Source organism: Theobroma cacao, chromosome 3 (assembly GCF_000208745.1).
Source record: "Theobroma cacao cultivar B97-61/B2 chromosome 3, Criollo_cocoa_genome_V2, whole genome shotgun sequence".
Classification (NCBI taxonomy): domain Eukaryota; kingdom Viridiplantae; phylum Streptophyta; class Magnoliopsida; order Malvales; family Malvaceae; genus Theobroma; species Theobroma cacao.
Window position 1 is genome coordinate 1,691,888 of NC_030852.1, and position 26,380 is coordinate 1,718,267.

A 26,380-nucleotide genomic window follows, 5' to 3' on the forward strand; every position below is an offset into this window, starting at 1 on the left:
GGAGAGAGAGAGAGGAGGGGAAAGGGGAAGAAGGTCCAGTAGATGCGGAGAGGAGGTGGGGAGGACTGTCGACCATTCTTCATTTTCTTCGACCAATGAAACTTCCTTTGCGTTCAAGGAACAGAAGGGCAGTAAAAGCACAGATTGTCAAACCTTGAATTATATATTTGGTGAAGCACTGATCAGGTGACAGCACTCTTCTACATTGTCTGTGCCCCATTAATTAATTCTTCAATATTTTATTTAATGAATTGTTAAACTATATGTTTAGCTAGCACTCGAGCATTTGTTTTATTGGTTGGTGTATAATTTTTTTATCTAAAGAGTAAGGTTCGAATCTTTCTCCCTCAATTATAAAAAAAAAACTATATATTTAGCTACTAATTAAAAGTCTTGTTAAGTACAAATAAAAATAATTGTTATGATGATTTCTTGAAACTCTTTTTTATCTATATTTTTTGTACATAAGAATTTATAAATCTCGCTTTATTCATCTCAAGATTTGATTTTATTCTTAAATGTATAATATTCCTTCAGTTGCTTTTTTCTGTTTTACCATCGCTTATAACATTTCTTTTATATATATATATATATATATATTATATATATATATATATAGTACTATTATTCTGTCTCTTCACTTTCCAATTTGGATCAATTGCCACTTGACATACATCATTATTAAGTTTTTAATGTCTTTGACTGGTGACTTAATATCATTATTTTTAATTTGGATGGACATAATATTGACACATTTGTTGGTTTTAAAGNTTCTGATCATTCTTTTCAATATTTGTTCATTTTGATTTTTTTATAATTGAAATAGAGGAATTCGAATCTTATTTTTTAGACAAAGGATCATGCACCAATCAATGAGTCAAATACTTAAGTGCTTATTCATTTTGATTGAATCTCCGAAATAATTTAATTTAAATTTTGGATTTTTTCATCACTTAATTAAATCAAAAACTCGAGTAAAGTTAACTTTTTTTTTCTGATGTATCATTAACAGGTAAATTTAAAAACTTGGAGCCTAATTAACATCTAAATACATATAAAATAGTCTTAAAATTAAATCCCTTTTGAGGTTGCCATGAACAGTCTGGATTAGCTTTGAAAACACATTCTTGGATTTTTGTTAGGGGGAAATTAACTTAGTCAATTGGACAACTCATTCACATAGAAATTAATTAAATCCTTGAATTTGGAAAAAAAACTATTTAAATGGAAATTTTAAGCAATTGAAATTTGTCTTTCCCATCACCCCAAGCTAGCTAGTCCTTACCATATGTAGTAAGTTGACTATGATTTAATAATAATTGAAATGAATCAAACTCACACGCCTGGAAATATTTTCAACACGCCATGTTGCATGGGGAAAACGGTATAGTTCCTTCACTTAGACTCTATATGCCTTCATTTTTCCACTCTCTTCTATTATTAAAATAGCAAATTTGTATATATACAAGGTTAATCCTATTAATAATATAACTTTACCTAACTAATAATATCATAATCTAACTAGTTAATTAATTAACTGAAAATATTGTAGTCTCACTGTACCATTAAATTATGGAATTTATACGATTATTTTAATTTTTTTTAAGTCAATCTTAAAAATGGTTTGATGATTCACAGTGATAATTAGTCTAAATATATTAAACTTCAAAGACATTTAATCTTTGTTTTTGATATGTCTTTAATATTTATTTTTCAGAATAATACCTTTTAAAATATGATTATGTACAACGGTATTTATGGGTCAATCGGATCGAGTTCAATTGACATTTCTTAAATTTTAGATTTAGTTTGAAACCGACACTTTAACTATAAAATAATCTCACAAGTCGGTCAGGTTAGACTCAAACTTAAAAAACCCGGTCGAAAACCCCGAACATGTGACCAAGTCTAGTTGAATGTTTACTCCCTAAAGTTTTATAAATGCCTTATAATTGTGTCAAGAAAAGTGGCTCAAGCCTTTGTTTAAAGTTCAATATATATAGACATTGAGGAGACAAAGATCCATCATGGTTGTTTTGTGTGCTCACTACTGCTCACACTAACTCCAATGGCAGGTTGAACTAACACCACCATTTCTTCTTCCCTCTCTTTCATATTAGACTTTCACCATATCCTCCCAAAGTGAGCAAAAGGACTATGAATTGCCATTGGTGCAAAATGAGAGGCTCTTGTCGGGACAACCCATGACCATGGATCAAGATGCATGGTTTTTGATCATCTGGTGAAAATTCTTCCACTTCTAGCCACGTGGCAGGATCTTATGGACTTACAAATCCTTAAAGGTTGACAAGATTTTTTTTAATTAAAAAAAAGCCAACCCTTTTAATGCAAAAATGTCAAACTGAGTTGTTGGGCACCGCCTACTTCTTGTGATTCAAAAGTCAAACCTCCCACCCAAGACCCAAGTGGGATATGTGGAGACTTTTGTACCTGGGTTCTATTTGAGATTAAAAAGTTCTCTATCATATCTGGTAACTCTTCTCATAATCTTACATTTAGTGATGAATTTAAGATTTTATATAAATGATAATTATACAAAGTCATGAATTAAATCATTGATTCAATTCAAAATAAAAATTAAATATTGAGAGGTGACAATTACCACCACTTTTGGTTTGTCTCAATTTACATCACATAACGAGCTTACTCTTGAATCTTCAATCTTGATTTTAAACCCTAATAGTAGGCCGAATTAATATTAATATAAAAAATTTATTAAACATGTGATATAAAATTATGAAAGAAATATCAAACAGGGACGAAACTTAAAAAAAGGACAAAAGATATTTACTCTAATTTAAAGGTGACGGTGAGGAGAGCTGGTTATGACATGGGCTTGGATTGGATGAGAAATTTTGTTGTAAATTTTGAGGAAAGGCAAATTTTATTAGGTAAGAGCATATTTTCGGGGAAAAATGTAAGTCTCGTGTTATTGATATACTTTTACGTGAAAGCTCATGATCTGCATTATAAATATAAAATACAATTATTATCAAATAATTTTAACATAATGTTCAAATAAATCCTTAAATTATTCAAGACTATTTAAATAAATTTTGATTTTTTATTATGTTCATTCAGACCCATATACTTTTATTTTGAGTCATAAAAACTTTTATAATTAATGATTGATTAATTATCATTAATTAAAATATCATTTATTATTTTATATTTACATTACAATGACATGACGTTGATGTAAATGTAGATGGTAAAAATATCAAATAATTATGTTATTTTGCTAAGTTACTGCATCATGTCATTATCAATTATGATATCTATCAATATATCATATTATCATCAATTATGATATATTAATATGTTACTTTAGCATTATACGACATAAACTAACAAATGAAATTTTGACTAAATTAATAACTAATTATAAAAATTTATTTAACTCAAAACAAAAATAAAATAACTTATTTGGTTCAAAATAAAAATATAAAAAAATTAATTGAAATATCAAAAGTTTAAATGTTTATTTTAATTTTTCTAAATAATTTAGAACTTTTTTTAATATTATGTCAATAATTTTTAACATGCATTTTATGAAAAAAATAAATATAAATAAATCGAACGAACAAACTAATAATCCAAAGTTTTCATGGCTTCGAGCTGAAGCCCATCTGACAAAGTCAAATTCTGGCCTTTAATACTTGTCCAAGCCTGCCTGTGCACGGGCCAATGCTGCAGCCTTGATGGCCAGCATGGCCCATAGTGATTTTCACCTCTACCACAGTTCGTACTTATCTGCATTATTCTAAATTTGTTTGGTATACAGTGACGAATTTATGATTTTATATTAATTATTTTTTAAATAAAATTAAATTGTAATATAAAAAATAAAAAATTGAGGGATGGTGGTGGTCACCATCTTCCATTCACCTCTAATTATATATATATATATATATATTGATATATAGTCAATTAAATATTTAATTTAGGATTAAAATTTTTGAATTTTTGTCAATTTAAGATTAAACGTTTCAATTGACATAATACCAAATGTTTTGAGTTTTTTACGGTTAAGTGCCAAAGTGAAAGGTGTCTAGTGCGTGTAAAACATGAACATGACGTGGATACTAACTTAAAAATATAAGATAAGAAGTAGTCATTTGTTTATAAAATATTGTCTGTCAAATCAAAACAGTTCAAATTATAACGTGATGTATAACAATTTTTTCATCATGACGTATAACAATTAAATTTTTTAACATGATGTGTAACAACTAAATTTTCAATATAATATATAATAACTATATTTTTAAACATGACATGTAACACTTACATTTTTCAACATAACACATAATAACAAATTTTTTAACATAACGTGTAATAATTATATTTTCAACGTGAATTTTTTTGTTGCGTGTAATAAATATTTCATTCACCTGTCATCTTAGTTCTTAATTATAAGGAATAAAAAATATTTGACTCTTAATTATTATAATTGAAATTTTTTATCTTTAGTTAAAAAAGTGTTCAAACATTTTAACTTCAATTTAACATTTAGCTTATATAGTCAAATGTTGATTAAATATTTAATAAATTTTTGTTTGTTTAGTATAACTGTAGCATTTCATATGAAAGCTATGAAACCTCTCGTCTTTCTTTTCCTATTATTAAAAATTGTAATAAATATATATGTAAAGTAAGGTTTCTACGTCACAAATACAATATTAAATGTATATCTATGTATATTTATGTGAAGTTAACTTATACACACACTTAAAATGAATATTAAATGTTGAGTACATAAAAGATAATTATTTAATATATTAGTGAAAAAGAATTTTAAAACAAATAAATGCTGAAAACTAATTATGAGCAAATAAACTAAAACTATATACAAACAATTAAATATTAAAATCCGACGTTGTTTTAAATTTTTTATGTTAATTTTGAAATGTGATTTAGAATAAAATTATTTTATAAATAACTTATTAAAGTTGTTTTTTACATACATAAATGGTATGAAGAGAAAAAGTTGTAAGAAGTGAACTATTTCATTATTGTCAAATTTATTTACCAGCATACCATAAACATCATGATATTTAAAGAAAAAAGTTTCATTATTAATCTTTTTTAAAAAATATTTTATATATTACAAAAAGTTTCAAGATATTACATCAAACATTTAAAAAAAATAATAAAATATTTTAATTTTATAGCCAATAATTAGCTAAATTAATTTTTTGACAAAAAAATTGCCTATAATCACTCAACAAAAAGAAAAAAAATAATTATTACATCATCTTCCTGAAAGTTAAAAAATCCACGACAACAAGTTGCACATGCCAAGTCAAACCCAGACTCCCATCAACCCTCCGATTTCCATATTGCCACGTGTAAGGTGCTGATCGAACCCATACCAAAGCTAGGGCACATCATCGTCAGCTAGCCCACAAAAAAGCTCGTGAGCTTCTTTATAAATAAACCCTTCCCCCATTCACTCTCCAACAGAAAAACTGAGTGCAAAAAACGAACGGGGTGCCACCAGCCATGGCCAAGCCTCGCAAGCCCAAGCCCGACGCGGAAGACTCCAAGCCAGCTAACTCCGGTGCCGTCGTCCGCCACCAGAAGCTCTGTCTCTCCATTGACACGAACCTCCGTCGCATCTACGGGTAATTCTAATTTCATTTCACTTTTGCCTCTCTCTACATTTCATTAAAGAAATGTGTAAATTGGTGTGTTGTGTTGAGACGGTGTCGTTTTGGTTTGTTTTCAGTTACACTGAACTGGAAATTGAGGTACCTGATATCGGAATCGTTGGATTACATGCGGAGAATTTAGGGATTGAGAGTGTGCTTGTAGAAGGTGAACCCACGGAGTTTGAGTATTACCCGCATAATCAGGCCGCTGATAGTGAAAAGCCGTGGGCCTCCGCCGCATCTTCTCTGAGTTCAGCTGCGGATGCTGCTGCCGCTGCTTACGTTACGGCACTGGAGATGGAACTGATGCCTAATTTTCTCATCAATTGTTGCAATAAGATGCACATTGAGCAAATCAATACGGAAAATAACGGAGTCCAATCTTCTGCTGAAGTCAAGCAGGTTATAGTGGCTGTTTTTTAGTGAATATATATTTTTAATTTACTTTGTTTTTATATTTTGAGTTGCATTATTGCGTGTAAATGGTAAGGGAATTTAACGTTTTAATCAATGTGCTAGGGTTTGCTTGGTTCAGTTTTTGGTTTCCATTTCTCAAAATATGTAAACAAGAACAACTAAAATGAGAAGAAAAACAAAATAAGGTTTCTTTTGGTAGTTGCTTTTACTACTTGCATTCTAAAAGTAGTTATAAAGCAAAAAAAAAAAAATGGTAAAAGTTGATAAATGACTAAATTTTAGCATCGATTTTAATATATTTGTTGTGTGTGAATATATATAAAATTTTTAGTTATTCAAATATATTTTTGGCCTTTTTTATTGTGATGCGTGTTGCATTTTGTGCAAGTAGCAAAAGTAACAATTAAATGATGTTTAAAAATACTGTTTTTCTGCAAAGCAAATAAATGAGGGGAGTTATTTGGGTGATTGTCTTTGTGTACTGAGTTTGATGTGATGAGGTTTACGGGTATTCCGGTTTCTCATGTAGGTTGGTATTGGGTGCAGAATGTGAAATCAGTTCGTGTTAACTATTGGGTAGAAAAAATGGAGACAGGGATTCATTTTGAGGATAATGTGATACATACTGATAATCAGATACGACGTGCTCGGTGCTGGTTTCCTTGTATTGATGATAATAATCAACGGTGCTGGTAGGGATTGTATTCTGCCCCTTCTTATAGTAATTTGGCTATTTTTGGCATTTTACAGTCTTTATGTATTATTTGTTCAGTTACGATCTGGAGTTCACAGTTGCCCACAATCTTGTGGCTGTCAGCAATGGGAGCTTATTATATCAGGTGAGATAAATGTGACGGAAAACTATCTAGTGACATTGCTAAAAATTGTAGGACAGGCATAATGTTCTGTTTTGCAACTTCTCTGCCAAAGTTCCATGGAAGCATTAGAAAAAGCGCATTTTGAGTCAATAAGGGTGGAGGCCAAAACTTTTTGGATGAGTGGTCGTGAACAATTAACCTGACACTTGATGTAGGAGACCTCTTAAAGTAATAAAGATCAACATTTCCTAAGTATAATTCTGAAAAAGCATATAAAATTGAAAATTTTAGAGACACAAAGTATGAAAGAGAAGCAAGGTTAAATAAAAACTCTGTGTCAGTTCAAATTAGACCCAATATAATAGGAAACAACACACTTAGATTGCATCTGGCTCATAGGATTATGGGTAATATCAATTGAGATGAAATTGGTAAGCAAATATTCTTTATTTTATCTTATTTTAGTGCATGCATAATAAAAATGCTTTTATCTTTCATTCTTTTGACATAATCTTAAATGTTTAGGATTATCTAATCCATTACTCTTCATAGGCTTATGTAATACTGTCCATGTAGGACAACGAATCCAACTAGCTTTCAAATTTTTCTAGTAAAGGACTAAAGATGACAACAAATGTAAAATGGAATAAGAGGTTAGTTTATCCAATCCTAACCTATGCACCAAATGAACATCCTAGTCATAAATGTTTTGGGGTAATCTAGATTTTCGTTAGTATAAATGATAAAACTTATATTCCTTGTGGTCTAATAATGATCAAACCAAACAAATTCTTTGAGTAGACCCAAGTCCAGTTCTAGGTTGGTGCATAATTTGCGGGGATAGCTCAGTTGGGAGAGCATCAGACTGAAGATCTGAAGGCCGCGTGTTCAATCCACGCTCACCGCACGCATCCTTGGGATTGAGGCTTGGAGTTGACTTATTACTTGGGAGGTTGGTCAAATTATACTTGGTGAAGGTGGAATATCCCATTTTTAGTGGAGGACATACGACTTTGATTTAATACTTTTGCTACAATTCAACAGAATTTGCGGACCATATCACTAGTACTATCTAGGTTAGGCACTCTTTTCTCTTTGCAAATATGCCAAGGTTATTTTTGAGCCTTTAGAAAACTTCGCAATCAGTACCAGCTAAACGAAGCTGGAGGGTCAAATTAATAGCTATAATTGAATTATCATAACTCTAAAAGATATAATTACTAAAATTAATTCCTGAACAGTTCAGTGTTGGTAAAATTTATTTAAAATTGGGTTGGTTCTATTCGGTGACTTCATATTGCCAGAATTGGGGAACTGTTTTATGTTGCCCCTTTTAGCTCAAAAAGAACGCCATTGTTGCTTGTTGATCAAAATGTAATGCGCTGAAATGCACCATTGTTAATCAATACAAGGAGAAAAGGCTAACTTTATTGTGGTGACTTTAGTGTACGCAACAAAAGCATGTTTTCTGTTGGGGGTATCAAGGGGGCTTAAGTATTTTGGCTTTTGTTATAATGTTTTTGGAGCATCAATTGCAGGTTAGATTATGTTGTCTGGGCAAAGAGCTCAAAGAATTCAACATATCCATTTAGATAATTAAAAAAAGGTAATTAAGGCCAGTGCCATGCTAAAAGCAATACATAATCTGAAGTTTAATATGTGAGTACTTATTTTGTGAAGCTCACTTCAGGGTTTCTGTTTGTGGTGAGAATTTTTTCTGAGTTAGGTGTTGGAGCTGAAAAGGCCTATAGGTAAGGGTGGTAAATTTAAGAAGAAATGGAGCCAAAATAAGTGTAGCCTGAATGTTGTTATGCAACTGCAGAAGTATGACTTAATTATACAGAGGATTAGCAGTATATTAATAGAGTGTACGCCAGGCCCTGTATTTAGCATCTAGCTTACTTTCTTAACAGTAGTCTTCATTCTTATTTCAAACAGTAGTTTCCTTAAGTATGTAGATACCCTGTACTGTCTGACTACTCAAAAGAGCTTAATTATTCCTAAACTCTTGAGTTTTATGCCTTTATCTGGTGTTGCACAAGTAGAGCTGAAAAACCTGTTGAACATTTCAGTGGTTATGTTATAATCTAAGATTTTTGAGTTTCATGACTAAGGATGGTTATAGCATCTTTTTCTTCACAATGGTACTTGTTTTCTTAACCATAGTGTTGTACCATTCAACCAATATTTGCCGAACTTGATGGGCCTAGTGTTCTTCCATCCCTCTCTTTGATAATAGTAATTATTTGTCACCTACAGATGAGGCTTCTGATATTTAAGTTGTTCTTTTTTTTAGGTCTTGAGCAAAGATGACCCTCCTCGCAAGACATATGTCTACAGATTAGATGTTCCTGTCGCTGCTCAGTGGATATCTTTGGCAGTTGGACCATTTGAAATCCTCCCTGATCAGCATAATGGTCTCATTTCGCACATGTGTTTACCACCTAACTTGCCAAAGCTACGTAACACAGTGGAGTTTTTCCATAGTGCATTCAGGTTTTCATATTGGTTACACTGACTTAATTATTAAAATCTTCTCTTTCATTTCATGATTGGGATATTTGCATTCAAATTTTCAATTTACACTGTTCATGTGGTTGTTTTACATTATACTTTCTACAGTGATTATGAGCAGTATCTTGATGCAAAGTTTCCATTTGGGTCATACAAGCAAGTTTTTTTAGCTCCTGAGATGGCAATATCCTCGTCAACTTTTGGGGCCTCCTTGAGCATCCTTAGTTCTCAAGTTTTATTTGATGAGAAAGTTATAGATCAGGTTTGTTTGCTGCTTGAACTCATATTGCTGATGGCTCATTTATTCATAGATATGGAGCCTTGCTTGCATATTACATAGGGAGACAGTTTAAGATTCAAAATATATTACACAGTATTACATTAAGCCAACAAAATGGTAGTCTAATCTAAACTCCATATAAATTGTTTGTTCTATGGTGAGCATAAGTTGCATGGTTACACTATTAAATGTGATACAATATCTATCATGAACTTTTGGCTATTCGTGTTAATTAAGAACCTTCCAGTCCAGTGCATAAGTTTTCATATGTTCTTTACTATGGTTTAGCAAATTGTTAAATATCTATTTCAGTTTTCTCAATTTTCAGGGTTGATGATTTTACTCTTCTTCCTGCTGTTATTTGTCCTTGCAAATGCCAGTCATTTCTCTCTCTTCTCTGCCTCCCTTTTTGGATTGGTCTCTGAAGAGTAACCAGTTTACCTCTTGAATGTGGTATTTATGCATCATTTTTCTAGATGGGGATGGCAATCTTGCACAATAAACACCATTTGTATGCTTGTCCGTAGGATTGCATGCGTTCATTTGCTTCCAATTTTAGTGATGTTGCCAATGAAATTTAAAAAACAAGAATGAAAGTAGCCAACCACCATGCTTCACTGAGAAAAGTAAGTTGTACGGCTGTGAATTGTTAGTTGCCTATGGTTTTAAGTTTTTTCACTCATAATTATTGGTTAAAATCAAACTAGAACCTTTGAAGAAGGGTGCCTTATTTTTTAAAATTAAATTACATGACACAATGTGGTCAGCCTTCTTCAATTTGAAAATTAGGCAAACTCATGCAGGAGAGAATACTGACTTTCTTTATGCTTCACTTTTCTTCCATTTGAGGACTTGAAATAAAACTTAGGTGTCATTTGGCATTGCTTTTATGTTCTATTCTTTGTTTTCACTTCAATTTTTTAGAGACCAGCAACAAAAAATATGTTTGGTAACATGCTTCTGTTTCCTAGAAAATGAAAACAAGACCAAAATTTCTAAAATTGTTGGAAGTAAGAATTTCTTGTTTCTATTGTTTTTGAAAACATTGTTTTTGGTTCTTGTTTCTATGAATTGAAAAAAAATGAATAAATAAAAAAAAATCCCTTGTACAAGTTTACAAAAGCCATGCAGTGCCTACGTAATTGACAGTCTCATTAATCTTAATCCTACTGCAGTGTTTTCTCAAAATGAAATTATCACTTGTGAGGGCTCACATTTGAGCAAATCAAATTCATAATAATTCAATTAATATTTTATTTGATTAAATGTATAACAAGTCCTTGTACTTATATGCTTCCTTGGGACTTTTTAGTTGTATAACTGTCTCTCAGATTTAAGGTAATTAATGAGTTAGACACTTTGTGACTACTACACCTGATTCCAAGCAACATGGATAAGCTTTCAAATGGGCCATACTTAAGTCTTCTTGAGAGATTCCTGTCATTTTGAAGAATTATCAAATGCATGGAAACACTTCCTAATTGAATATACACTTATGGAAGAGGCAAGAGAATGATTAATCTAGCATATCAGTAAAAATATTTTGTATGGTGATTTGATGGGTCTTATTGGACTCTTCACTAGGGCTTATATGTCAGGAGTATGTTGTCAATTGCCATAATGTGATATAATGTGAAAAACTACCAGTGCAAGGTTTCTAAGAACTGACATTGATCGATGCAGCAGTGTTTGAAATTACATATGCTGGTTAAGTGGCAAATATTTGGTCTTCGTGACAAAACATGGCTATTGGTCCTTAGGTTTGGGTGCGGCCTTATAATCATATTAAGCTCTCAACTTATCAGCGATAAGTTTTATTTGGATGTTTTAAAATGGTATTAAAAGCTTAGTTTCATTTTTGTCATCCTTGTAATAGGTTTGTTTGGCTTAGTTGTTTTATTGGCCTACAGTTAATGGCGAGGGTTAAGTGATGCTATTTTATTGGTTTTGGGTTTGTTATGACTTAAATTCATGCAAATTTTTCCCACCTAATGAATTGGCTTTAGTTTAGATGTTTGACAATTCATAGGGACTGAAATGCGCGATGTCTTGTTTCTAATGCTGTGTTTTCTTAAAATTTTGGTTGTTTCTGCTTTTTTGTGGGTGCTTTATGTTTGTTGTCTTTACAGGTTAGTTGAACTTCTGTATATGTGCATGAACTGCAATGCATGCCATTCTTCATTATTATATCTTTGATAACATAACCATTTCTGAAGCTTTTGTTGTCCTTTGTGCTGTTGTTGACAAGTATGTTTTTGACTTAACAGACAATAGACACTTGCATCAAACTTGCTTTTGCATGCATGCCATTCTTCATTATTATATCTTTGATAACATAACCATTTCTGAAGCTTTTGTTGTCCTTTGTGCTGTTGTTGACAAGTATGTTTTTGACTTAACAGACAATAGACACTTGCATCAAACTTGCTTTTGCCCTTGCAAGACAGTGGTTTGGGGTATATATTACTCCAGAGGCACCAACTGATGGTATGTTGATGGATAATGGCTTCTTGTATTGCTTGATTGATATTTTATCCAAATGATACTAATTTATTTTGATAAACTTTAGCAGAAAATATATCTGTTGCTTTTCAAAAAAAAAAAAAGAAGATATCTGTTAGTGCTCATATGGCTGCTTAAATTTTTATTGTCAGAGTGGCTGCTGGATGGTCTTGCTGGTTTTTTGACAGATTTGTTTATCAAGAAATTTTTGGGAAATAATGAGGCACAATATCGAAGATACAAGGTTTGTTTTCTATGGAGGCATGTACATATAATATATATATAAATATCTATATATATATATATATGTATATATGTATATTTACTATGTCCATCTTAATCAAGGGAGAAGCACAAAAAAGATTGCTATCTTTTCTGATTTTTGTTTCTTCATTTTTGTTAAGAAGTATCTTTGGTGATTACTGGAAAATTTCTTATCTTATTGAGGGACTTTATGAGATTTGATAAATTAGCATGGTTTTGATGAATAACGATTACAATGGGGTTTTGGATCAAAATATATGAGGTTCTGGATGATCTATATAAATACAAGTCTTCTGTACCAAAGATTGCAAGTGCCAAATATTCATGGTTTTCTGGATTTATGTGCCTCTAGTAGCTCATCGAATTTCAGTTTTGCTGATTAAGGTGCCTAAGAGGTACCAATTCTGATATCTGCATTCAGAATCTTGGTGGTTGAGGAGAGGGGTGCAGCCCCAGCCTGCTCCACCTGGTTCTGTCAATGATTCTTCTGTTGCTTGGTGTGTGTTTGTGTATCTTCTACAGCCAAAAATAGCATTAGTAGTTGTCGCTGTTGTCGTATAGAGAATAGGGTCGTGATTTTTGTTCCAAATGGTACTGGAGGCTGATATTTAAAAGCTCTCTAAAATTTAGCATTGCTATATCAATTTCTTACTATGGATGGAAAGTGGCCGTGCGGTAGTGCTATGAAATGATTCTAACTATGTTTTTTAGTTTTGTTCAAATGTAGTTTCTCCTCCTCTCCTTGGGAGATAAGCATGCAGACATGTAAATTGCTAATTTTTCACGATTTCAGATGCAAAATAATGCAATTTTGTTAATGTATATATAGGCAAATTGTGCTGTTTGCAAAGCTGATGATAGTGGTGCAACAGCTTTGAGTTCCTCTTTTGCTTGCAAGGATTTGTATGGAACCCATTCCATTGGCTTGAATGGAAAAATACGATCATGGAAGTCTGTAAGTCACTAATTATTAATTTTATTTTAAAGATGTTTTGCTTACTCCCTAAATTGTTTACTACATTGACTGGAATGATGCAATAAACCTTGAATTAAAGGAGTCTGGTTTAGAACATAAAGGTGAAAATAGTTTTGCCTTCATCTAGTATTACTTTTTACTTCTCTGAAAGTGCTAAAAAGTAATGTAAAGAGTAAAAGGTATAAATCGAGAATAAAGGCAAATCATATTTGTTTAAAATAAGTGAATCGATAAAATGTAATACACATTCAAAAATAATTATTTCATATGAAAGTAGAATCATGCATTATGATATTCGTAAAAGTTAGACCTTTAATAATATTAAGCAAAAGTGGCAAAAATAACAATTAAATGTGTTTCAAGTGGGAGATAGAGATGACCAACGGATCACAAAATTGTTGTCTTAACAATCAAATGTGTTTTAAGTGGGAGTTAGAGACAACCAAGGGAACACAAAATTGGTTTTGTAACAATCAAATGATTTCAAGTGGGAGTCAGAGACGACCAAGGGAACTCAAAATTGTTGTCTTTTGTTACTTCCTTTGTCTCATTATGTTTGTCCTTGTTTGACTTTTTTGATCATAGGAGCTCAACTTTGACCATTATCTTTTAAAACATCATATTTGAATTAAAATTTCAAAAACAATGGTTTGAAAAGTTTGAAGTTCAAAGTGCAACGATTATTTTTAAAATTTTGATAACTTCATGATTTTGTTAATAACAATGATCAAAATTTAGTTTGTTTGACCAAAAAAGTTAATAATGGACCAACATAGTGGGATGGAGGGGTTATGTCTTTTGGATTTTTTGTTGATTAATTTTTTTTCTCTTGAAGGTGGCAATCCTTCAGGTGTTGGAAAAGCAAATGGGACCTGACTTCTTTAAAAAGGTGACAGCCTATCATCTTGACTTTTGTATTTGTCCTATTTGGAGGATTTTGGGGGGGTGGGCGTGGTGGTGGAGGGTGGTTAACACCAATCCCTCTTAGCTCCTCCCATTTCCAATGTTCTTTGATGAGTGCATTTTATTTATAGAGACATTCTTGGATGGTGGAATCGACTTCTTTCATTGATATTCTTTAATTCTTGGTTTTCTTTTGTTATATGCAGATTTTGCAAGCAATAATTTCTCGTGCACAAGGTACAACCTGTCCTGTGAGGTCTCTTAGCACAAAAGAGGTGAGCATAATTCTGTTACTTCTCACCTTTATACGAGCTACTTATTGTTTTTGCTGATTTTCAGTTTTTTATATGGTTTGGCTTCTTAACATGATGGCATTTAGTAGGCTGATCCTTTTATTGAAGGGGTGAACAATGAGTCGGCTTGGTTAATTTGATTAATTTTAGATATAACCTAATTAACCAGATATGCATGCTATTTTAATTGAGATCCTCTGAAAATCTGAATTAACTGAAAACTGAAATGATTGAAATTTGTTCGTTGCTTTGATTCCTTGTGTTTGGTAAAAATAGGTAAAATGGTTAGAATATATGACTAAGATAATGACAATACAGTCACCAGAAAATGCTATCATAGAAGGAAAAAATTATGTAAAATAAACTAAATTCCCTGATGCTGTTCTTAGTACAGTGAATTTGTTAATGGGCAAATTTTGATAGGAGAATGTGTTTAATGTGTCAGTTGAAACTAGAGGTGGCAATTAGGCAGGTCAGGCTGGATTGCTCATTGATAGAGTAATAACCAGTAAAACAAGAAATAGGACAAAATTGTGTTCTTAAGGGTAAGGATATGGTTGACAAGTAGTAATAATTAAGGTGTTGTTAGTCATGCATCATGGATGACACATGGCAGGTATTTGAGCTATATAGAGAAGGCTAAAAGATTGGATCTGATTTTGAGCTTCTAGTCCACTAAACTGATTTTTTTTAATTATTATTCCAAATCTTGGGATTGATTTTGGGATCCTGTCACTAATACCAAGCTAATTCCTTGTTAATAATCTTTAATTTGGTCGAGCATTTCTGAAGACTCAAATTCGTCATTGGTAATTAGTGGCATAGGCCTGCTTATGATGACATAGTTTAAAAAGAGATTAACTAATACAATTATGATTACAAATATAATAATTAATATTAAGTGTTTAGTTAACCGCAATACTGACAATAAAAATAGAATATGATGATGTTGAGTTAATTTAAAATTTGAGGCATCTACAATATTCTTTTTTAAAGTAACTAAGTTGTCATGGATTTATTGTTTTGTGTGACTGTATTTTTTATTTATTTTTGTGGATAACAGGGAATCCAAGAAAGTATTGCCATGATTTGTAGTTTTTTTGTTTTCTTTTCACAAAGTACATAGTAGTTTTCATTTAATATTTAGACTATTATTAGTTGCATGTATGTTTCCTTTATTAAGCTATAAATTGTTATCTGCAGTTCCGGCATTTTGCTAACAAAATTGGAAATCTGGAGCGTCCATTTCTCAAAGAATTTTTCCCTCGGTGGGTAGGATCACACGGATGTCCAGTGCTCAGGTATGATTTAAGTGAATCATACATTTTATGTCTTTGTGTTTTGGGATTCTGTTATGGGTTCATTTGCTTAAATGGTATATTCTTTCTTACCCTCAATTTGTAAGGATGGGGTTTTCCTACAACAAGCGGAAAAATATCATTGAGTTGGCAGTTTTGCGGGAATGCACAGCTACTCTAGATTCAAGTGTATCAGTTCCGAATGCTAACCCCGATTCTGAAAACCGCGATGGTGATATTGGATGGCCTGGGGTTATGACTGTCAGGGTTTATGAGCTTGATGGCATGTCTGATCATCCGGATCTTCCAATGTCTGGAGATGCATGGCAGCTACTGGAAATAGCATGTCACTCAAAGCTTGCTGCTAGACGCTACCAGAAGCCTAAAAAGGGTTCAAAACCTGATGGCTCTGATGATAATGGTGATATGCCCAGTTTAGATGTGCGCTCTAGGTATTTTATTATCTCAACACTGGGTGCTGTATATCTTGTTCCTGAAGATCAAGTTAACAGATTCTTCCATATTAAATTGTTTTTTTTGCAGTGTAGACTCTCCATTGTTGTGGATTAGGGCAGATCCAGAGATGGAATACCTTGCTGAAATTCATTTTAATCAACCTGTACAGATGTGGGTAAGAAAGCTATAGTTCTCATTTCTTGCTGAAATTTGTCATGTTTTTCCTAAACCAGCATGAATGCCTGGTCATTTTCCTTGACAGTTTCAAGCATTCATTAAGTGCAGAAGATTTATTAAGTTTACATCCCTTTGTTATTTGTCTTCAGTGATTTAAGGGTTTCCTTTTCCTACCATAAGGGGGAATATTGGTTGATACTCTGTGCATGGTAGTAAAATGTGTAACCAAACAGCAGAGGTTTTGCTATTCTAAACCATTTTATTTAGCCAAGGTTGACGATTGTCATTCACCAACTGGCCTTGCAGGAATACCACACCTGTTTTCTTGTGTTCATCCAGCTTAGATGAGTTTCTAGTCCTCTAGTTCAATTTTGTCTTATATTTAATTAGATCTTAGATAATTAAAACAACCTCCTTTTTTGTCTTTGTTTTCTCTCATTGATGACAAAGGAAAAAGAAAAAGAAAAATAAATTTTGGATGCGCATGAAATGCTCCCCATTCAATGCTGTTGAAGGACCTATGTTCATTTTCTTTGATCTTTGTAGGATCATCTAATTATATTAGCATGGTAATACTGATCGATACCTTAGCTTGTTGGACTTGACATTTTTCCTGAGCCTAAATTGAAAAGGGTTGCTTACCTCAAATAAGGATTATAATTAAGAAATATTCACCCAGTTGTTTTCTTAAGCAAATAGCCTCTCCCCTACCTTGTATGTAGTCCCTTCGGTTTCCTCCCGTGCAACAAGGAAAAATTTTTATACTTTTTCCTCTGTATTATTGGTTTTTGCCAAATCATTGATGTAATAAAACCAGTGAGTTGTCTTTCAATAGATGCAACATTGGAGTGTCAATCCCAAAGATGACATGCCAATCTACTTGGTAGTTTTGAGCTAAATTTGTAGGGAAGTCACCATTCCTGTTTGAATTTTTTTTTTTGTTTTTTGGAGAATGATTCACATATGTCTGACAACATGCAATTTATTGTACAAATTTACTTAGAATGCTGTTTGGTAATGAACTTTCACTTATACCTGTTATTTAGATACTGTTTTTGCTTTAATAGCTGTTTAAGTTTTAACCTTTTTTCAACTATTAATTCCCAAATCGTTGGTGAAGTTTATAAATCTTTTATAGAATTTTAAGACATTTTGAAGGTTTGAATTGTAAATGAGGTTTGTAAGAAAATATACCCCAGTTTTATCTTTAAGTTTATCACATATAAACAGTTTGTAGGCTTGACTGCAGTTTTGGTAGAATGCCTGAAAATAATAAACATGTCATATTCAACATCTAATATTTGCTTAGTGTTCTTTCTGAGTTAACATCACAACTTGTGAGCACTCTTACATATTTAATAAACTGGAAGATTGCATTTAACTTAAACGCAGAACTTTGAAGACATATAAACAGTTTTTAAAACTCGAATTTCTCTTAAATGAAAAAGAAGTATTACTTTTTGCCTGCTGCTCTTTGCTTGTTGTCATAGAAAGCAAGAAAAATAACTGTCAACAAACTTACCTTGAGTTTGTGGATATTATGGAGAGCATACAGTCTTACACTTTCATGTGGTGAGTCAGCCTAATAGATTATGCCATAATTTTCAACTCGGTTCTTCTTAGGTTGTAAATTCAAGGTTAATCAGCATAACAAGCATAAGTCTAACCTATAATATGCTCTACTAAACCCCAAGATGGACTATAATGGTTCAACGTAATCCTTCTATATCATTTTAATTTATACATGTAATCTTTTTTCAACCTACTGAAGCCCAAAGTATTGGTCTCTGGTAAATAAAATTGGATTAAATGAAATGTTTCGTAAAAACTAATGGTTTTTGACAAAACCAAATAAGGAACCTACTTTGTTCAAGAATTTTATTGTTTTACTTATTTAGCTGTGATTTAACTGCATCTCTTGCTGTTTATAAGTCACTTCGAATGATTTTTAATTTGTCACTTGGTATTTGACTTCTTAAATTGATAAAATTATCAGATTAATCAGTTAGAGAAGGATGAAGATGTTGTTGCTCAGGCACAAGCAATTGCAGCATTGGAATCTTTACCAGAGTTCTCACCTTCTGTTGTCAATGCTCTGAATAATTTCCTCACTGATTCTAAGGTTCTTTCTCTTCACTAAAGACATACTTGGTTATGAGTCATACTTAGTTGAATTCATTCATTTAATTTTTCTTGTGGTGTCAAGGCCTTTTGGAGAGTTCGAATTGAGGCAGCATTTGCATTGGCTAGTACATCTTCTGAGGTATCATAAATTTTATTTCTTTATGTGATGTTAACCAAAATTAGTAGCTTTTATTGGAAAACTTTGTCCAATATTTTGAACCCTTCTTTTGCAGGAAAGCCACTTCTTACTGAGTTTTGCTAGAAATGTTCTTAACTTTCATTTTTAGTGTTGATTTGTGTGATGCTTTAAATGTGGCATGGATTGATGTTTTCTTTTAACATCATATTTTACAGTATCTCTTTCATATAATGAGCTATATGACAGGGAGCTTAAAATTAGTCTTTTGGTTGTTTTCAACATTATACTTTGGAACAGAGATTAGTACTATTATTTTTTAAATTGTTTGGTATTTTTGAACTTAAAGTAATTGTACTTCAACTTTTATTTAATAGTTTGCATATATAATTGGCCTTTGTCATCGTCTTCTTTTTAGTTTTATACATTCCAAATGCTTCAGACATGGAGTTTTATTTCATTGTCTGGCAGGAAACTGATTTGGCTGGTTTGCAACATCTGGTGAGATTTTATAAAAGTCGAAGGTTTGATGCAGACATTGGACTCCCCAAGTGAGTTGCTTAACCTACATTCTCAATTTGTCAGTGATTGTTAAAATGTCTTGTATAAGAAGTTAAATTTCCTGCTGATTTTGCCAGACCAAATGACTTCCGTGATTTTCCAGAGTACTTTGTTCTTGAGGTAATGCAATGAGGTAGGCTATGTGGTAAACTATGTACTTTATGATGTCATTTCTGTATAATACTATAGCTAGCTCTGATGCCTCTGTGGCTTGTGAAATTGTTGGTTTGTGTATGTTGAATTAAACACTATGCAAGAAATTTTTAACCTAGCAATCTGAAAAGGGATGATAAGGTACAAGGAAGTAACATTAGGTAATTCCTTTTTCCATGTGGAACTTTTTAGGCTCAATCTGGCTTAGAAGTGAACAATGTTCTGTATTCTGTCTACGGTTTTAGCTTTTTCTATTCCGTTGAGATGCCTATTGAGAATGCATCGATGCTCATGGCTGAGTTGCTAATGTATAACTAAAATGTAGTTTGTTAGAGTTTCTAAAACCTTCTTCATTTTCTTTGGTTCTTTAGGCCATTCCACGTGCCATAGCTATGGTAAGAGCTGCAGATAAGAAAAGTCCAAGAGAAGCTGTTGAGTTTGTTCTGCAACTTTTGAAGGTAGGATTTTCCTTGGCCTTCACTTATTCTAAAAGAGATCAACAAGACTATTGAATGGGCATACAAATCAATCTACAGTCCTCTCAGCTTTCTAATTTTGCTATATAGGAAATATCTCTTAATGAGTAATCACTGGTACATAGCTGCTAGTGGCTGCATGAGTAGATAGAACCTTTATTTCTTTTATTTTGATTTGCATGGTTTACTTGTCAAGAAGAGAGAAAAACAGGGGGGTGGCTTCCAAATTTTGCAATATATAAAATACGCTTGAGTGAGTTATCAATGATAGATAGGTCTCTAGTGCTGCATGGAATAATGGAACCTTATTTTATTAGTTGCATGGTTAACTTATCAACAGCAGAGAAAAGAGGGAGAAAGTGTAGTATAAAACTTGCATTGTTTTGTTCAGTCATTAAGTTAGGAGTTCTCTAAAGAATATGAGAGCTTGTCCAAGACAAATCTCATAGAATCTAATCCATCTTTATAAATCTGCTCACGAACTTAGGTTCCTTGATAAATTATACCTAGTGAAATTGTTTGGCATGAAGTTGTTGATATATTATGCGATTTTGTTTTTTGACATTAATGGGATATCCTTATTAGACCCTGTATTGCTGGTCCCTTTTGTTGCTTTAACTTGTGTAGAGGTTGCTTTTTTCTGTTTGATGGAATTTTTGCTGTTAGCTATTTGTTCTACCCATTTCCCCCCTCAAAAAAAAAAAAAAAACACTTAGCTGACCTATAAACCTTGATTTTATTATTCTTTTTTGCTTTTCTTCGTTTGGGGAGGAAGATCGATTGATCTGGCAAAAACAAGTTAATCTTAGTGGTTAACTCAGCTTTTTCGCACTCCAAACATTCTGGCATAATATAGAACATTTGCTTATTTCATTTCTCTACTAAGCGTATTGCCTATTAAGCTGTGCTCTTCTGCAGTTATTTAGGCATCATTTGGTTGTTGCTTTGCTATTTTCTTTTGCTTTCTAAAAAGTAGCTAAAACAAAAAGCAAATGGTAAAAAGCAAAACTCATTATAATTAAAAGTGAATAACGAAAGTACAGCGCCAATTCTAGCGTAATTGTTCTATATTCATGTTCCCCCTAATAATTTACTGATTTTAATTTTTGATTACTCAAAAATGTTATTTGCTTTTGTATCCAAATGTGCTTTTCAGTTTTTGCTTATGGATGCTAAAAGCAAGTAGCAAAAACAACTTCCAAACAAAGCCTTGTTAACTCTGGCCTATAACCACTTGAGTAATTACTTGCATTATTTTTTTGTCTTATAATATCAGTTGCCGTTCTTGATTAATTTTCTATATTAAAATTGTTTTGGACTCCCCTTGATCACCACTGTTGAGTAATCTTATCCTAAATCAATTAGTTTCAGGTTTTTTCTGGTCTTATATTGAAGATGAGCCTTTTCACTTGCTGTAATTGGTTTTAAGTTGAATGCCTTATAGTCAGTCAATCATGAAACCTTTTTCATCAGTTCCGTATTTAGCAAGATAAGTTTTGAATTTTACAACTATGATGTCATTTTGAAGCTCCAATAGAAAATTGAACAAAGGAACTGATACATACATACAATCATAATGTTAATTTATGTTGTCTTAGGTTTATATGATGTTATGTCGATGTATGAATGTTTATATTTCTCTGAGTTAAAAAAGCTTGTGCTAATACCATGCAACATCAAAGCGAGGTAAATAATAAATGAGTCATATAGACAAGAACCATAATGATTAATGATACTTGTGTGTAATTAACTACATATATGTATGCATGTGGATGACTTGCAATGGTTCAACCAGTTTAAAGATTTGAGGTTGAAGAGGTGGGATGGGACCCGTAATATTGAATGAAAATGAAAGAATTTTGGATTAACAATACAAGTCAAAAAAAGGATTTGTTGTAGTTCATTCTAATTCATTCATAAATGTAGAGTGCACTCTTAAAACTTTTGGTCAAATCATACTGTACATTTTGTGCATCTACATAACCATGCACTGCTCATTTTTCTTCTCTTGTGCCATTTAGCATGCAATGTATGGATTCTCTATGATGTAATTCCATATCCTGACCATTTAGTTTTTTGGTTTGCTTTTATAAACAGTGCTTTACTTAGTAGTTGCTTTGGTTCTTATGCTTGATAGTTTATCCCCTTTCTTAATTCTGACTTCCCTTCTCCCACTGCTCTTGGACAGTATAATGATAATAATGGGAATCCTTACTCAGATGTTTTCTGGCTCGCTGCATTAGTGCAGTCAGTTGGTGAACTTGAATTTGGGCAACAGGTATGTAAACGTATTTTTACTTGCAAGACTTTTTGGTTTGTGTCCTAACGTTTTAAGTATTGTGGGTTTTTCCTCTGTAAGTTCCAGTTAATGTTATTATTTGTTCTGTTTCTACAACCTACAAGAAGTAACATTTTAAATGACGGTATATGTAACAAATTAGAGCCTATCTTGTTATGTGTGGGTTTCTTCCTCCTGCTTGGTTTCTGAATTAGGGAAATCTCAAATCTGTTGCAATTTAGAGCCTATCTTGTTATGTGTGGGTTTCTTCCTCCTGCTTGGTTTCTGAATTAGGGAAATCTCAAATCTGCTGCAATTTATGACCACCACTCCATTTTCATCAGCATACCTCACCACCCCCCACCCCCTCCTTCTCTCTTTCTCTCTCACATATGCTCATACATGAATGTGCAATGACAGATGCATGCAAAAATTTGAAAATGCATAATAATCGCAGGATATTAGTATCTTTTTTCTTTGCTTTCCTTTGGTGCTGCTGCTGCTTTTAATTCTTAAATTTCCATTTCCTTTAAAAATTATCTCTCTTTTTTTTTTTAATTTCTTTTTTGCTTATAGAATAGGTTATGAGTAAGGAATTGTTTATAAAGAATAAAGATGGTGGTTTTAAGACAGCAAGTGAAGCAAGCTTTTGGTTTTTACATTTATTTGATAAGAAGATAGAACAAGCATCTTTACCCTTGTTCCAGATTTTGGTTTTGGCCATGCATCACCTATGTTTTCTCCAGAACTTTCATCTGGAGGCTAACCTATCTACTTTTCTTGCATCCTTTCTCTTATGCCAGAGTATTTTCCTTTTATCTTCTCTTCTCAAGCGCATCGATCGGCTTTTGCAATTTGACAGGTGATGATTCTCTTCTGATCTTTTCCAAATAAACTTACTGGTTATTCATGTCTGATTAGAAATGCTGCATAACAGGTTGATGCCTAGTTACAATGGGATTTTGACAATCAGCTGCATCCGAACCTTGGCACAAATTGCATTAAAGCTTTCTGGATTCATCCACCTAGTGCGTTCTTCTCGGGTCCCTTATCTAATAATTGTCTGCTTTGCGTAGATTTATTTATTTATATATAGATTTTGTTTCTCTACAGGATCATGTCTGTGAACTGATTAAACCATTTCGAGATTTCAAGACAATCTGGCAAGTACGAATAGAAGCAAGCAGAGCACTCCTTGATCTTGAGTTTAACTGCAATGGCATCAATGCAGCATTGTTGTTGTTTATTAAATATATAGAGGAAGAGCCTTCTTTAAGAGGTACCCTTCTGTAAAAACTCTTTCTTCTGTAACTTTTCCTGATGTTATTGTGTTTATTTTATTGTTAATGTATAGTTGTACTTTGTTTCAATTAAAATCTGATGTCGTTATACATTCCTTGATTGCAGGGCAGGTAAAGTTGGGTGTGCATGCTATGCGGTTATGTCAGATACGAGGTGGATCAGTTTCTAATGAGGATATTAAGTCGACCACTCTTGTGGCTTTGCTTCAGCTTTTAGAGAGCCGCACAGCATTCAATAATGTATCTCTCCGGCACTACATGTTCTCCATTCTTCAAGTCCTTGCAGGAAGGTGGGTATGCATTGTCATTTGCCTCTTTGGGATTAAAATTTTCCTCTGGGTAATATGGTTTCTCCATATTTATGTTGATAATGATGCTGGGGGAGGGAATACATCTGAGGATTGAAAGCATATAATTCTCTTACAATTATTGATTCTGATTGTCCTGTTGTTTCATTGCTCGCTTGCTGCACTGAGACTTCTGCTATTTGATAAGCAGGTGAATGTTTTACCATGTTGGGGTCAGGACAAGACTGTTGATTAATAGACAATGCTAGATTCTGCATGTTATGGGATTTTTCTTGGGTAAGGAGGTCAACACAAGTCCCATTTAGGAATTGATGTGGGACAGGATTGAGATGATCTTCGTATGTGGCTTCCATGGAGTTTTTCTTTCAAAATCTTAAGGAGTTTTAGGGTCTTCGGCTATAAGAAAAAAGGGTTAGTGGCTAGGGGTTAATAGTTTAATGGACTGAGTGATATTTGGGGGCAAAATAGTGACTGGAATAATGATGTTATTTTGAAGATTCTTGGGGGAAGCTAGGCTAAAACAGTGTACCTTTTTTGGTTTTTGAGAGATAATATGACATGTCATTAATAAAAGAGGATATTAAACAGTAAGTTTAATTAGGATTACCCAATGGGAACACATAAATATAATATTTTCCTTACAATGAAATAAAAATAAACTCTTATGGAAACTCTAGTAACTCCAGACTTGATTAAATTAGCTTTATTATGCCCCTAATTTGTAGAAATTGTGATGATACATATGTGCCAATATTATGAAACAAAGACAGAAAAAACCTAATTCCCTGTGGCTGCATTGGGGAGCTTGCTAGTAATTCATTTCTTTATTTGTAATGTTTTACTTTTTATAGCCCAATATGCTTGCTCCAGTATTGAAAGATATGTACTGTTCAAATTGATTTAGGTCAGAGTTTTGCTGTTTCTTTGTATTCTTTTTGTTTTGTTTTTTGTTTTATACTTCTGCTAATCAAATTTTGAGCTCCCATTTTCAGAACCCCCACACTTTATGGAGTGCCTAAAGATAAGGTACGGCGAATGGCTGATGTGGAGGTTTGCAATGAGCAGAAGAACCATTTTGCAGCTCCTGTTGCAGAGATAAAGCCTGCTGAACCTCCCGCGGCGAACCCGAACCTTTTGCATGATAATCTGGCCATTCCAGAAGCTTCCAAGGGAGTGGATACTGTTTCCAACAGTCATGAGAGGAAGACATCCGTTGTTAAGATTAGGGTCAAGCAGTCTGGGACAACCAGTAAAGCAGAGGAAGGTGACGATGCTACCGTCGAAAGATCTCAAGGAAGGCATCCTGATGCCGATCGCGGCGCCACCAGTTCGGTTTCAGTGGATGCACCCCAAAGAAATTCAGCTGAGGCTGTGAGCATTAGCAATCAAAATATCGAAGAAGTCAACTCATTTCATGATCACGGGTCTCGGATCACCGCTAGCATTGGGAGTGCAAAAATTGCAAGTGAAGGTGACAACTTTGGTAAGGAACTTCAGTGTACTGCCGATTCAAGTAATGTTGCCGCGTGTCCTAGGCCCGATAATCCGTCATCACCTAGCATCATCCAAGATAACTACATAGATGCTGAAGGACAAAAGTTCGCAAGTCTTCAAACCCTATCAGTTTCAAGACAGGATGGTGGTTCATTGGGCACTGTGGATTCTCCAAACCGCGGCAAGGAGAAGAAGAAGAAGAAGAAGGACAAGGAAAAGAAAAAAGATAAGGAAAAGAAACGAAAGCGAGAAGACCACAAAGGACACCGAGACGATCTCGAGTATTTAGAGAAGAAGCGATTGAAAAAGGAGAGAAAACACAAGGAAAAGGAGATGGCAAAGCTGCTGAGTGAAGCCAAGACGACTTCAACAACAGAATTACGAGGTAAGAAAGAGGAAACGACATCTTTAACAAAAGAGTTGCCTGGTAAGAAAGAGGAACTGGTTGCGAAGTCAGCAACGGTGCCATTGAAACCAAGTGCACCCCCCAAGGTAGTGATAACAAAGTCGGAAACCAGGACGGAGCCAACAGAAGGTACTTCAGCTCCCAAATTCCGAATAAAAATAAAGAACAAGTCACTGAATAAATCATAGTGCAAAGTTGTTGGGTCTAGGATGTCACCATTAAACGTTGCTGGAAACGATGGAATCATCCATTTTTTTTGTTTTTGGACTATCCTCTCCAGCAATTTTGTAGATGATTTCTAGTTTTGATGTGAAGCATCGTAGTTATCGATTGAATAAATCTCTCTATGCTCTTTGATTCTCAGTAATTTCGCCTGCAGAGTTGGAATAACTCAGAAATTGGATGTTTGTTTCTGCACCTAAATGAGCTTAGCCTTTCATTGTCCATTGATTTAAGTTTATTTTATTGAATAATCTAGAAAGTTTTTAAAGTTATTATATATATATATATAATAAAAAATATCTAAAATACTTTTTACATCATTCTAGTACAGTGACGTTCAGAAATCTG

General features: G+C 33.1%; 1 protein-coding gene and 1 non-coding gene across 3 annotated transcripts; both read left to right on the forward strand.

Moving 5' to 3' along the window:
- On the forward strand, positions 5,478 to 26,173 carry LOC18604052 (transcription initiation factor TFIID subunit 2). 2 transcript variants are annotated; one of them, XM_018117761.1, is made up of 25 exons: positions 5,478 to 5,648; positions 5,753 to 6,077; positions 6,639 to 6,784; positions 6,865 to 6,931; positions 9,207 to 9,406; positions 9,533 to 9,686; positions 12,107 to 12,191; positions 12,359 to 12,450; positions 13,300 to 13,425; positions 14,282 to 14,335; positions 14,556 to 14,624; positions 15,846 to 15,943; positions 16,048 to 16,392; positions 16,484 to 16,571; positions 18,570 to 18,695; positions 18,780 to 18,836; positions 19,305 to 19,384; positions 19,472 to 19,514; positions 19,919 to 20,005; positions 22,212 to 22,301; positions 23,105 to 23,163; positions 23,239 to 23,329; positions 23,415 to 23,580; positions 23,709 to 23,892; positions 24,903 to 26,173. In XM_018117761.1, the coding sequence occupies exons 1-25, from the start codon at positions 5,527 to 5,529 to the stop codon at positions 25,996 to 25,998; spliced, it is 4,050 nt and encodes a 1,349-aa protein (XP_017973250.1). In that variant the 5' UTR covers positions 5,478 to 5,526; the 3' UTR covers positions 25,999 to 26,173. The 2 variants fall into 2 exon arrangements, with proteins under 2 accessions (XP_017973250.1, XP_017973251.1); XM_018117762.1 differs by lacking the exon at positions 5,478 to 5,648 and having other exon boundaries at positions 5,986 to 6,077; positions 6,622 to 6,784.
- Positions 7,745 to 7,817, forward strand: TRNAF-GAA. The gene has a single exon. It is a non-coding gene; the product is annotated as a tRNA-Phe (tRNA).